This window comes from Thunnus albacares, chromosome 10 (genome assembly GCF_914725855.1).
Source record: "Thunnus albacares chromosome 10, fThuAlb1.1, whole genome shotgun sequence".
Classification (NCBI taxonomy): Eukaryota; Metazoa; Chordata; class Actinopteri; order Scombriformes; family Scombridae; genus Thunnus; species Thunnus albacares.
The window spans coordinates 34,363,375-34,378,024 of NC_058115.1; the positions used below are offsets into that span (position 1 = coordinate 34,363,375).

Genomic DNA, 14,650 nt, shown 5'->3' on the forward strand with positions numbered 1-14,650 from the left:
CATAATAATGTGTGTCTGATGTTGGTTTTCCATGAAAAAGATGAGTTTATTAGTTAAAAATTCTCAAAATGACATCTCATCCTTCATTAAACATCCAGAATCTGTAAATATGCAAATATCTTTAGTTTGCAGTTGAACTACTTCACTGTAAAGTCCATTCTCAGTGTTTGTGCTCTGGAGGTTTCAAGTTTCCACATCACACTTGTGTAAGTCGCATACTGGACCACGATTGGCTCCAAACTGGTTGTGACGTCATCAATCCTGCAGGTGTTAAACTGAGATTTAAGGTGAGCTCAGAGAAACAGAGAAGAAGAACAATATGTTTGAGTGGAGGAGACTTTAATGAACTCAAGTGTTTGATGTTTTGAATCAAATCAACATAAATCAACAGGAGTCAAAGTGCATTTTGTGTTGTGAAAAGTTCATCAAGTGCTCTGAAATTACAGGTTGAAAATAACATTTGATGAAATGTTTATCAAAATGTTATTCAAACAAAAAAATGAAACTGTGATCCTCTCAACACATTTCTCAACAGATCTTACTCTTCTTTTACAGATTTTAAACTGATTATATATTGTGACTGTCTCTCTCAGGAGTAAACACCTGTCCATGCATCCAACTGGATTCTTCTGTTGGATTGTTTCCTTGGTTACGTGTTCATTTTGCTTCATTGTTTGTTTGTAATATATTATTTTGGTGTATATGTTCAGGGCTGTAGCCAGAATTTCAGAAATACCCACAATACAACAACATAAATAATATGTATCATTATTTAGATTTTATTCATGTAATTATCCAATTATATACTATATTTTGTACATTTTATTAAACATGAAGGACTAAATGTTTCAAAATGCCCTCCACATTGCCGGGAATTAATCATGGTGGAGAAATACACAATCCATTCAAATGTTATTTAAATAGGAATTTAAAAGAATTAAATAAAAACATAGTAGATAGTAAAAAGTATTTACAGATAGACCTCATTAACATCTTGGATCATAAAGCTGATTATGAGGATTTGTGTGTATCTATAGAAAAAATAGAGGAAATACAAAAGTGACTTGCAATTATACAAAATAATACAAAATAACAATAATTGCTATGGTGATAATAATAATACCAAAGTGGAATCAATTTATAGTGAATACTTAAATGAATATTTACACAGGAACTGAAACCAATGACATAAAACCTCCTTTCAATACAAACTATTTTCCATAAATCAGGATGAATTAACCAAAAGAATAAACAGTGACACCTGCTGGCTTTGATCACACATGACAGCTGAGTGCTGATGATGCACAACTTATTTAGAAACAGTCAATGAAGAACAGCTGTCAGACTGAATGTGAGCTAAACACAATAACTGACACTTTAAACAGTCCTGAAACTGTGTGAATTCTATTTACAAGTCAGAATCTCATAATTAGCATAATTCCAATATGATATGAACACAGCATATAAGTAGCCACACTCCAGCTGCTGAGCCTCAGCCTTCACCATTAGAGGTGTTCATTTAACCAGCCAATAGGAGGCCTGTTGTTCTGACCATCATTTGTCATGTGATCTCTAAATAAGTGAAGGAATCAGGTAACACAGTTACTATGAAACTACTAGAAGAACTACAACGAAACATTGTGAAGATCCCATTCCCATTATCCCATTACAGTTCAAGCCTTTCTAATACACTAACAACAGAAAACAACAACAACTGGACTCAGTTTATCATTTGATTCATTTTACAAGCAAACTGTCAATCATGTGGAAACCATGTTTACATTTACAAGCAGTGAGAGATCATGTTGGTACTAAATACCATCAGCTGTGTGTGATCCTGTACAGACTGAACTATCTGGTCAGCAGTGAGATCGTTTCTTTAACAGGGGGAGACTCTTCCTCCTACAGACCACACAGAGACACTGAGGAACCAGACCAGAACCCAAACCCAGCATACAGAGGCTGAGTGAATGTGGTGTTGAAGGTGTGGAGATGGATCAGTGTGTCAGAGGAGACTCTGTAGAAGGACAGAGTGCCAGCAGGACAGTCCACATACACTGCTACTCTGTTAGAGACAGAGGAGGAGGAGGAGGAGGTGATGGAGGAGATGGATGTTACTCTCTTATTGTGACGGACAGAGTAACCATCATCATAGCAGCTCAGACACCAGGACTGATGATTTCTTCCAAACACACAGTCATCACTGTCTCCTTTCCTTCTGATTCCTCTGTAAGTCACTGATATACGAACTCTTCCTCTCCACTCGACCTCCCAATAACAGCGACCAGTCAGATCATTCCTACATAACAGCTGTCCCCAGTGATCAAATCTGTCTAGATGATCAGGATATGACTGAACCTCCTCCACATATGTCACCTTCCTGTTGTTGTCAGACAGTTTGAGTTTTCTGTTTGCTGTGTTTGGATCCAGTGTGAGTTGACAGAAATCTGATGAAGAGAACAAGACACCATACAGCTGCAGTTATTGATCTATCATCTGTTTGATGATGACATCATCTTCATCCTCAGTAGGATGTGAATGAGTGATGTCACAGTTTGAAGTTTGCTTTGTTTTCGTGAATTAAATGAAAAACACACTTACACTTCCTCAGACCTGGTGTCAACCATGGGACTCCAGCAGGCTGCAGCCTGAAAGGAGGAGGGGGGTCAGAGCAGCACGTTCTCTTTCAGCATGCAAACATGGACATGATATTACTGCTGCTCCATTATGGCAAAAACCATAATCACGATTATTTAACATGATTACTCATTAACTCTGGAAACATTGTGCATTTCTTGAACTTTAAAAAAAACTTGTCTTTTTAACAGTGGATTTCCTTGAACAATAACAGATGCAGACCAGGGTTAGATGCTAGACTTTTCTGACGGCCAACATGTCCATTAATATTCCAGAATTCCGGCCATATAGAACAACTAGCGGACATATGTTTAAATAGCCATAGAATATCCTACATTTAAATGGTAATAAAGCACAAAAACACAAACTATGATCCAACAAATGTATTTTAGTCAGCAGAATGAATTCTTCACAAACTTGTGAACTGAGCATATTGGCTACAACAGTAAAATAAAAACAAATAGCCTTGCTGTTGGTAATTTAATGCAGCCATGTTGGCAGCCTGCAGCTGCAGCTCCACCACCTCCACTTGCCGTTGTCTCCCAGAGCTGCCTCTCACTGGGGCCGTACGGGGAAAGTTAAACCTCCTACTGATCAATTACATGTTGATGGAGGAGACTGACAGGGCTGAAGGAGCAGGTCTGATGGAGGTTAGTAATCAAGAAGAAAGCCAGTGGGAGTTGTTTAAGCTTTCAGTTAAAATTAAGACTGAATTTTATGACACAGGCCTATTACTCATACTAGGCATAAACCAGTCAAAATGATTTAATGACAGTTTTAGTTTTAGAGGTTCACACATCAAACATCAGTCTGTGTATCAATAACATATGTAGGACCTGCAACTTATCTAAGAGAGAGGAGATAACATTCCTTGACTTCAATACCTTTGTTTGATCTGTGCCTGAGTAACTATGTAACTACGGAGTAATTACACTGCATGTTGCGGGCTGTAATCTAAAGCTTCCCTTTTTCTTTTCAGACTCAGCAGTTTGTTTTCTGAACAAATGACAGGACTGTTTAAACTGATTCACGCTAATGAACCTGTTCACCTGTACCTGAGATTGTCCAGTTTCCAGTGTGGATCCTCCAGTCCAGCAGACAGCAGCTTCTCTCCTGAGTCTCCTGGACAATTGTAGCTCAGATCCAGCTCTCTCAGATGGGAAGGGTTGGATCTCAGAGCTGAGGCCAGAGAAGCACAGCCTTCCTCTGTGATCAGACATCCTGACAGCCTGTAGACACACAAAACAACAACACATGTCATATGATCTGAGATCACACACACTGATGAGTTTTAAGTTTGTTTTAAAGAAACAAAAATTAATTGGTGGTTAACCACGTAAAAGCTGGGGTTCACTGTCATATCACCATGGAGAGCAAAAAATCACTATCATCCCAGCACAGGTACTGCTCTGAAATTAAAAGAAATTGTAACTGTTAAAAATCTATTCACTGAATAACTGTCTGTATGTGTTTTACTTTTGGCCAGTTACACAGTTCTTCATTCAGTTTTGGATCTTAAAACTCCTCTCTGGTATTTCAGGTTCCAACAGCAGAGACAGAACAAAACTAATAAAAATATATAAATAGATAATTATTCACAAAGTATAAACAAACAACTGGTCTGAAAATAACTTGAATAGAGAAAAGTCCAGGTGTTTATCTACTCATATAAATCACAATTTAAATGGTTATCAGTTGAACAGACTGATGAATCCTGACCTGAGAGTTTTCAGAGTACAGTGTGGACTCTCCAGTCCAGCAGATAACAGCTTCATTCCTGAATCCCGCAAGTTGTTGTTACTCAGCTCAAGCTCTCTCAGACTACAGGACTGGGAGTCGAGAACTGAGGACAGAGCTGCACAGCTTCTCTCTGACAGGTTACAGCCACTTAGTCTGAGAAATACATTTGGAAAAAATATTTAATGAAACATTTATTTTTCTCTCCTCTTGAAAAAATCTCTTTGAATATCTTTTTAATAAATGAATCAATAAATAACTATCTGTGTACTTACAGAGCTTTCTTTGAGACTTTGACCACTTGTATCAGCCTCAGAAGTGCCTCCTCTGAAGCAGTGTATTTCTTCAGGTCAAACACGTCCAGATCTTTTTCTGATGACAGTAAGATGAAGACCAGAGCTGACCACTGAGCAGGAGACAGTTTATCTGTGGAGAGACTTCCTGAATTCAGGTACTGTTGGATCTCCTCCACTAGAGAACAATCATTCAGTTCATTCAGACAGTGGAACAGATTGATGCTTCTCTCTGTAGACTGATTCTCACTGACCTTCATCTTGATGTACTCGACTGTTTCCTGATTGGTCTGTGAGCTACTTCCTGTATGTGTGAGCAGATCTCGGAGGAGAGTCTGATTGGTCTGCAGTGAAAGACCCAGGAGGAAGCGAAGAAACAAATCCAGGTGTCCATTTGGACTTTGCAAGGCCTTGTCCACAGCTCTCTGGTAGAAATGTGTCTCTACAAATTTGTCTTTTCTTGTTTCAGACTTTTGGGATGTTGTTTGTTTTTTTAACAGCAGATTGACTCCAGACTTGATGAATGTCAGATGGACATGAAGAGCAGCCAGAAACTCCTGAACGCTCAGATGGATGAAGCAGAACATCTTGTCCTGGTACAGCCCTCTCTCCTCTTTAAAGACCTGTGTGAACACTCCTGAGTACACTGAGGCTGCTCTGATATCAATGCCACACTCTGTCAGGTCTGATTCATAGAAGATCAGGTTGCCTTTCTGCAGCTGCTCAAAAGCCAGTTTTCCCAGAGACTCAATCATCTTCCTGCTCTCTGGACTCCAGTGTGGGTCTGTCTCAGCTCCTCCATCATACTTGACCTTCTTCAGTTTGGACTGAACCACCAGGAAGTGGATGTACATCTCAGTCAGGGTCTTGGGCAGCTTTCCTACCTCTCTGCTTTTCAACACATCCTCCAAAACTGTAGCAGTGATCCAGCAGAAGACTGGAATGTGGCACATGATGTGGAGGCTTCGTGATCTCTTGATGTGGGAGATGATTCTGCTGGCCCTCTCCTCATCTCTGAATCTCCTCCAGAAGTACTCCTCCTTCTGTGGGTCAGTGAACCCTCTGACCTCTGTCACCATGTCAACACACTCAGGAGGGATCTGATTGGCTGCTGCAGGTCGTGTGGTTATCCACAGGCGAGCAGAGGGAAGCAGTTTCCCCCTGATGAGGTTTGTCAGCAGCACATCCACTGAGGTGGACTCTGTAACATCAGTCAGGATCTCATTGTTGTGGAAGTCCAGAGGAAGTCGACATTCATCCAGACCGTCAAAGATGAACACAACCTGGAACTCTTCAAACCTGCAGATTCCTACTTCTTTGGTTTCAGCAAAGAAGTGATAAACAAGTTCCATCAAGCTGTACTTTTTCTCTTTCAGCACATTCAGCTCTCTGAAAGTGAATGGAAATGTGAAGTGTATGTCCTGGTTGGCTTTGTCTTCAGCCCAGTCCAGAGTGAACTTCTGTGTTAAGACTGTTTTCCCAATGCCAGCCACTCCCTTTGTCATCACTGTTCTGATTGGTTCATCTCTCCTAGGTAAGGCTTTAAAGATGTCTTCTTGTCTGATTGTTGTTTCTGGTCTGTCTGGTTTCCTGGACGCTGTTTCAATCTGTCTGACCTCATGTTCATCATTGACCTCTGCAGTCCCTCCCTCTGTGATGTAGAGCTCTGTGTAGATCTGATTCAGAGAGGTTGGGTTTCCTGCTTTAGCAATCCCCTCAAACACACACTGGAACTTCTTCTTCAGGTTAGACTTGAGTTTATGTTGAAACATGGCAGGAGATTCTGTATGAACAAACAGAAAATAGAATCAATGAATAAATTAGTATTAGTAAATATTTCAAAAGACTATAAACATATTTTCCTCCATCTCTTGAGACATCATTAATGTCTCATTTATTCAGCATGTTAAATTTTTATAGAAATCCTCTTACTGTTCTGCAGACGGTCAGCCAGCTCCTCTTGCTTCATTCTCCTCAGGAAGTGCAGTGTGATCTTCTGAAATGCCTCTCTGCTGCTCCTCTTCTGCTCTTCCTCCTCACTGTCCAACACCTTCTCATCTTCCCTCTGACTCTCTAAGCATTCTGGGTAATCTGAACTCAGAACCTTCTTAATCTTCTTCAGCTCGTTCTTCACAAAGGTGATGATGTTCTCCTCCAGCAGCTGGAACAGAATACTATATGAATTACACAATCAAACTCCAATCATGAAGCAAACATCAGACCCATGTTGGACTGACTGACAATCCACTGGTCTACAAAGTGCAGCATGGAGATGATTCTGAACAGAATGGATGTAAAAGTAGTTGTTGTACATGTACAGACCATAAAAATGGAGTCCAGGTGTGTTTGATGCTGCTGGGCAGACTGACCACTGGGAACCTCTGAGCTCTCCTGGTCCACTCTGTGGAGGAATCATGAAGAACGAGCTCACATTATGTTTGTCCACACAGAGACAAACACAATCTAAAGGTCCATCAAGTGATATTTGGATGTGAACAGAGAATCAGATGACTCCCTGTAGTGGTAAAGCTTTACTAATCCTGCTGATCCCACTGAGAATCAACAGCTCAGTCTGTTTGTAGCTTTCAGCTCAGTGTTTTGCTTCATCAGTCAGTTTGGTTTAGTCCCAACAGCTCTGAAAAACCCTCCATACAGCTCTCCCTCCCTCACTGTACACTGGTGAAGTGCCCTGGAGCAAGGCAGCTACAACCTCGAGCTGCTCCAGTGGACTTGCTCACTGTCTGCTCATATCAGACTGGTTGAACTGGGCAGCTCCCAGTATGAAAATGACATTCAGGTGTGAGAAAGTGAGAAAGAAGGCAGATGTCATGTCTGAGGTTTTTGGACGTCTCATGTTTGAGCAGGTTGAGGAGTATTTAGTCAGATACAATTTGTTGTATGAGCTTCAGTCTGGCTTTACAGCAGCAGACTCTACTGGCACCTGTCTTATTCATTTGTTTGAATTAATTAGACAAAACCTTGGTGGAGGAAATTATGCTGATTTGCAGAAAGCTTTTGACACAGTGAATCATTCTTAAATATTGTCAAAGTTACAGTGCATGATGTTTGGACGTACTGCTGTAAAATGGTTTATTTCTTACATTACAGGAAGAACTCAAGTCTGTGATGTTGAAGTGGTTCTATCAGAACCTCAGGATATTACATGTGTGGTGCTGCATGGTTCTATTTTAGGGCCTCTTTTATTTCTTATGTATATAAATGATACAACAGCTGCTGTGACATGCAAGCTGCTGCTCTATGCTGATGATTCTGCATTACTGGTATCTGGGAATGATGTCAGTGAAATTCAGAACTCTTAGTAATGAATCAGAAAGTGTGAGAGAGTGGCTGATAGATAACAAGCTTTCAATACATTTGGATAAAAATTAGTTAATCCTGTTTGGAACAAAGACGTGGTCAAGAACAAATACATTGAAAATCTTTTGTAATGGAAATGAAATTTTATTATATTATGTCTAATACTTAGGAATAATATTGGACCAGTCACTGTCCTGTGATTCTGTTGTTGCTAAAATATTATCGAAGAGTGGCAGCAAACTTAAGTTCCTGTTTCACAGACTAAGGCTCTTTTTGACTTTTCTGTTAAGAAACTTGTCATGTTCTCATTGGTACAGCGTCAGTTTGATTCTGCCTGTCCTGATTGGTTCAGTGGTTTGACATTTAGGAACAAACTGCAGGAGATGAAAAATAATATTATTCAGTATTTATTAAATGTATCCTCTTTAACTCATATTGGTGATGAATTCAGAAGTGTAGGACTGCTGCCAGTACAGCTCAGAGAAGAACAACAGAAGCTGCTTCATATGTTCAACATTATCAATGGGTTTGCTCCTCAATACTTCACAGATAACAATGGAACATACTCAGCATGGCTATAACACCAGGGCCAGTGTGTGTTCATATAAAGTCCCTCCAGTGAATAATGTAGCCAGAAGTTCCTTTTTTAAGCTGCTGCCGTGTTGTGGAAGAGCCTCCTGTTACACATCCAGCTGTTAAAAATGAGAGGAGCTTATAGAAGTCAGGTCAGCACTTATTTATGGAACATGGTCACAGGTTTATACTGAAATCTGCAATTCCATTTTTACTTCAGCCATCAAATCGTCTTTGTTGTACTTTGTGTTTTGATGTGGGCGTTTATTATTTTGTTCAATTTGTGGTGATTTAGTTTTATGTTGTATGTCTTGTGTTTTGTCTTTTAACATCTTGGGACCATGTTGGAAATAAATGTTTTCACTTTAACATGTTTTTTATGTGTGTAATGTATAAATAAATCATATTGTCACGTTTCATAATTACAGCCAAGTGCAACACCATGAATGTCTTCCAGGAGAGACTGTCTGAACATGTGATCTGTTATCTCCATATTTAAATTATTATCACGTCTCCTCCCTCTCTATGACGGCCGGTTTTTCACTGACGTGGTTGGACAACATGTTGTACAAACCAATTCTTTTCTAGCATAACCCGACATTTACTGTCAGTTACAGCTTACATCTGATCAGCAGATGGACGTCCTTCTTTAAAATCACGGAAAATGTCCCTCGACCAGTCGCTCTTAAAGGACAGACAGCTGGGTTCAGGTCCAGGAGAGTCTGGTCTCTGCTGCTGGATCCTGAAACAACAACAGCTCTGATAAATGTGCATGTTGGATAGAAATTAAAAGTAAGTTCAGTTTTTGCAGCTTTACATTCTTACCTTCCATCAGCAGGTTGTCCAGGTTTAAAATGTGTAGGTTCATACACGGACAAGTCACTCTTCATGGACAGACAGCTGGGTCCAGGTCCAGGTTCAACAGAGTCTGGTCTGTGCTGCTTCTTTGTTCTTCAACACAACACACACAGAGCTCTGAGTGTGAATAATGATGGTGGAGTGATGTGAGTGGAGAACAGTAATGGACAGTTAGAGATCCTCATCTCACCTCTGAGCTTTGGTCTGGCTGTCATGTTCCCCACACAGAGAGCTTTTAGAGGGAGGGACTCCCTCCTCTCTGTCCTCACACTGATCCATAGCAGAGAAACACCTTCACACAAACACAACAACAAGCTCATTCATTACAACAAGCTGCACATCACACCAGCACTGCAGTTACAACGATGTCATTCTTGATTCAACCACCAGATGGCATCAAAGTAAGACATTATTCTTCATTTCCACTGAGGTTTGATGTTTAATGTTTTACTTTCCGAAGCTTCCAGTTCTCTGTTGGCTTTTCATTTACCACTATAGAGCACATTTAATGGAGATGAGCTGCTGGTGGAGTCAGCTGTGTGGCAGAAGAAATAAAAATGCTCACCAGGTGAATTCAGATCCACATCCAGTCACAGAGTCTTTGTAGCTTCACCTGCAGAGGAAACACAGAGAGAGAAACTGCTGCTGATTCTCCTTCATCAGTCCTTCATCATCAGTCTGAGGATTCTGGTTTTCTATGGAGTCATTTGTTCTTCTTGCTGTTTTAATTAGAGATTGTACTGAATGACACTTTATTGATTAATAACAGTTGAGCAGCATATCACACTCAGAGGCCTGACATGTATTTCAATCGATGATTTAGTGAATATATATAAAGATACTGATGCAACAATTTTCACAAATATCAGTGGAGACAAAACTTGTGAAGTTTGTCAGACACTAAACGTGTTCTCTCTCTTTTATCCCCGAGGAGATTAGAAGGAGCCACAAGATCACATGAATGTTTGTATTTCAGAGCATCAATGCATCATATTTTTATTTTACACTCATCTTTATTTATGGTTCTGTTATAGTTACTACAGCTGTGTTATATTCTATTTGATCTTGTGGGAATGTTGTCTGTCAATCAGTGTTAGATTATAAGGATCAAAGTACAGACGTCTCCATGATTTATGGTTGAATTAATGGAGCATCATCTTCATCATCATCATCATCTACAGTAGGGATTAAAACAGGCAGAATAAGATGGAACAATCTGTCTGACTCAACACTAAATGCAGTTCTGTACAGCAGAACAAAGATCTTCCTGTGATGAGGCATCACATTGTAGTTTAAACTCCGTCATTATTCCACAAACAGAGTTTACTGTGTTTTGATGACAGTGATTCACTTTGCAGTTTATATAATGTGACATTGATTTTATATTGATATAGTATAAAGATACTGAATAAAGGTTTGGCAGCAACGTAAACTTTAGTTTCTATTGCTGCAGTTCTTAGCTTGGTTAAAATACTGAATATCATCAATGAAAAGATGTTTTCAACAGTTTGTCTGTGATATAGTTTAGAAAGATTTCGGAATATATTATTTTATGACTTTTTATTACCTGTTAATCACTAACCATACCACCTGTGAAACAAAGTCTCCCTCACTACCAGCATGATACTGGTTATTAAAACATGCACCAGTTTAAAGGTGACTGAATGGGGCGACCCTTCATACTGACACTAAACTTCTCTGACAATGAATAAAATGTTTTACACAAACAAACTCAAGACTGTTTGAAACTGTTTGAGTTCATTTAATGTCAAACTGTCAAAACATAATCACATGACTGTGTTTAAGTGCAGTTAGTGACGTGTTGAAAGCTGATAAAATGTGTATCTGTCAGGTTGGTGAGCTGTTGTTGACTTGCTAGCTAGTGACAGTGTTCCTAATATAACTGCAGCACATTTTACTGTTTGATGAACAATAAATTCACTGCAGAACATCTATTAAAACATGGTTTACTTTTACTGCTCAACATTAAACACAACTAAACAGCATATTATTAATAATCTATTTAATTCATTTATGAAAAGCAGCAGCATCATACATTGAGCCTTTAACACTCAGTGTCAGCTGTGTATTTATTTGAGTCTAATTTATTATTGATGCACATATTACATGTTATATGCAGGTAATTTTTCAGAGTGAGAACAGACAGTGAAAGGTTGACTGTTGGAATTAGTGTTAAAATAGTGCAGACGTGGAACAATGGGTGGCACAGAGGTAACATTCATTAAGACCTGCATTATTGTCTCTGATGCTGTGAAATACACGCAGTGATGGAGGAAACTCAACTGCAGTTAAATACAACAGTTGTTGAAACAAGTAGATTGAAGGTCATTTGTTAGGTTTGTGATGTCACTATTCTTCAGCCAGCACATGGTCTCAGTTGGGTGTTGTATGTTAGCAGCGACCCACGCTTACACAGTTCTATAGCAGCTAGTTTAACTGAGATGCTAACATCCAGCATTTCACTCAAACTGAACAGAGCAAACACTGACAGGCATCTTTTATTCTCCCTCTAAATGTTCTTGTTGCTGCATCATCTGTAGATTCTCTTTACATCATAGATGCTTTCCAAGCTAGCAGCATACGAGCTGTCTGAAGTGTGTTTACATCCTGTAAATGTTGTTAATGGAACTTTAGTAAACTACAAATTGATTAACAATCATTTACTGTCTGTATACATCATAACAGTGGGGTTATGAAAGTTGAGGGGCATTCACAGCTTTTATTTTATCTGCTTCTCTCCAGATATTTCCCAGTCTAGAGCAGAGGTTCCTGCGCAGCCTCACCTCAACGTCTTCTCCAAGACGCAGCATGGAAACAGGAAGAGGGCATTTAATGATTCTTGGTACAAAGACAATACATGGTTAGAGTATTCCATTAGTAAAGATCAAAGTATGCATTTTATGTGCATTGTAATGCTCATTGTTTGAACCTTCTGATCGTGGATAGTGTCAAATCAGTCTCCGAGGCTGATCGCTTTTTTTCACAAGTTCCCTCTGTGTCCAGAATGTAAAGTCACATAGTTCATGCTGTTTAAAGCTAAATGTCAAAGGAATATGTTGCTTTAGATGTCATAGTTCTAGGAGTAATGTGTGTTTAGCATTTAATATAAGTTAGAATGAGCTGTAGTTTGTATTGTGTATTAAAGCTAGACCACAGTAATGTTACTGTTTATTATTGAGCTTAAAAAGGGCTCAGATGGTTGTAGCTGTGGCAGTTAACCTGTGAGAACCGGTTGCTCACTCTCTGCTCTCACTAGCTTTAAATGACCTTCTGATGTTATTTTCTCCTATTAGCTTTGAGGAGGACTTGGGATGAAGAGGGACCGCTTGTTCCCTGTGGCTGTTGGAGAGGAACTGATGGCTGCTGATACAAAATCTCCTGGACAACTTTAGGTATTTAATTTCCCAATTAAAGACAATTAAAGGTAATTTGGATTCCTACTAAAAGAGACACTTTTTTTTAAAATTGAAGACAGTTTAGGTTTTACTAGTCCATTGACTCAGGAATGACTCTTTATATTTTAAGGGCAACATAATACATTTCCATGTTGAACCTGTAATTGTTAATATTATTAAGCCAATTATTTGAAGATACTGACTTGTTACCAGGGTTCAATTTGTTTTGCATCTGTAACTATCCATTTTATTTTAATGGAAGTGTAAGTTTCCTTTCATTTCATGTCTATAAGGTATGTAAGGAAGTAGGATAAAGATACTCTGTGATTATCTGAAGTATAATAAGGATAGCTATGCTCCAGTCCAGCAGTTCATACAAATGACAGGATGTAAGTAGTAAACTGCTACCAGACCCTAAATAAATTCTGCTGAGCTGTTACACTCACATGGTTTCAGTAATTATTTTATGGTAAGCTGAAGCAGTGGTTACAACTACAATAGTAGAAAAAAATTCTTTCATTTTGATTTGGCATGTTGAGACTGGAACAGGGCTCGAAGGCGGGGAGGTTGCTGTGCTCATGTCCCATCTCCAGAACCCCCACACTTTTAAAATCGCTGCTCCACCCCTGCATTAAAGTCAGAGGAAAGGAGCTACATCACACATCTATCAGCGTCACAGAGTCTGAAAGCTCCAGACAGATTTAACCCCTTCCTCCACCACTGCCATACACACTCTGTATGTTGTAGATTAAGATATTTTTACCTGTTTTTACTTCTATGTTTGAACTTTTTATGGACTGTAACTCTATTTTTACTCAGCATGTGACCCACATGTGTTCTCTGTGTTTCTTCTTCTTGAAAATAACAAATAATGTTATTTGAACTTGAAGCTGTCACTAATACAGACAGAGCAGGTTGTTGTTTTTCTCCGCAAAGAAGACAAATGTTGGAAGTTATTGATCTGTGAACACTGACTCAGTACTGTCAGCTGTTATTGGACACTTTGAACAGTGACACTAAAATGGAGGAAAACTTCCACCGTGTTGATTTGTGTTGACTGTTAGTAGAGTTCTGAACTACAGATTTCTGCTGTTTCTACTGGAACTAAACTAACAAGATGAACAAAGAACAAAGAGTCATTCAAGAGTCAAACAGTGAGAACTGTCACAATACAAACAGAATAAAGTTACAATAAATACCTTTAGACGGAGAAAAGAAGCTGCAACACGAGGAGAACAGAAAGAAACTAAACTTCAACAGGAAATAACCACAGAGAGAGGATGTGGTTTCACTAACAGATCAAAGGCTGTTTTTAATGTTTTTAAATCATAAAAATATCATCAGTTATAGATAATTTCGTGCTGATGTTTTTAACCCTTTCATGTATAGTGGTCACTTTCTTAGATATGCATGGGGTTTTGATGGTATAGTTGCACATCAGCCATCACAGCGGACTCTAGTGCATCATCCCATGTTTAAAAAAATGAAGTTCAAATATTTTTTTTCATGCCTAAAGGAGAATAAAAACACAAAAAATCCTGACTGAGGTTATCATAATTCATGCATGAAAGGGTTAAATGTTACATCATGTAAGTTCTGAGTAGTTTGCTGTTATTTCTTTATTTCAAAACATTTTAATTCGTTTACACTTTCTTAAAATTACTTTTTCTGTGAAAGTGAGCAAACTTCAGTTTTCTTCAGAAAGTGTCTGAACCTTCAAACAGCACGAAGAAGAAATGAGGACAGAAGAAGAAAATGTGTGAAAGTCAGGTTGGTCACAAAGAGACAAACAAGAGAAAAGCAAGATTATGAAAGCAA

The 14,650-nt window shown here is 38.9% G+C and overlaps 1 protein-coding gene across 1 annotated transcript; it reads right to left on the reverse strand.

Moving 5' to 3' along the window:
* Nucleotides 1–322: 322 nt before the first annotated feature.
* LOC122990048 (NLR family CARD domain-containing protein 3-like) lies at nt 323–14,066 on the reverse strand. Its single transcript, XM_044363175.1, has 11 exons — nt 14,032–14,066; nt 9,982–10,135; nt 9,607–9,708; nt 9,181–9,300; nt 6,990–7,068; nt 6,600–6,828; nt 4,650–6,450; nt 4,357–4,530; nt 3,693–3,866; nt 2,602–2,648; nt 323–2,447 (listed from the first exon to the last, which is right to left on the reverse strand). Exons 3-11 carry the CDS (start codon nt 9,693–9,695, stop codon nt 1,903–1,905), a joined length of 3,258 nt encoding a protein of 1,085 aa, XP_044219110.1. The 5' UTR covers nt 9,696–9,708; nt 9,982–10,135; nt 14,032–14,066; the 3' UTR covers nt 323–1,902.
* Nucleotides 14,067–14,650: the final 584 nt, after the last annotated feature.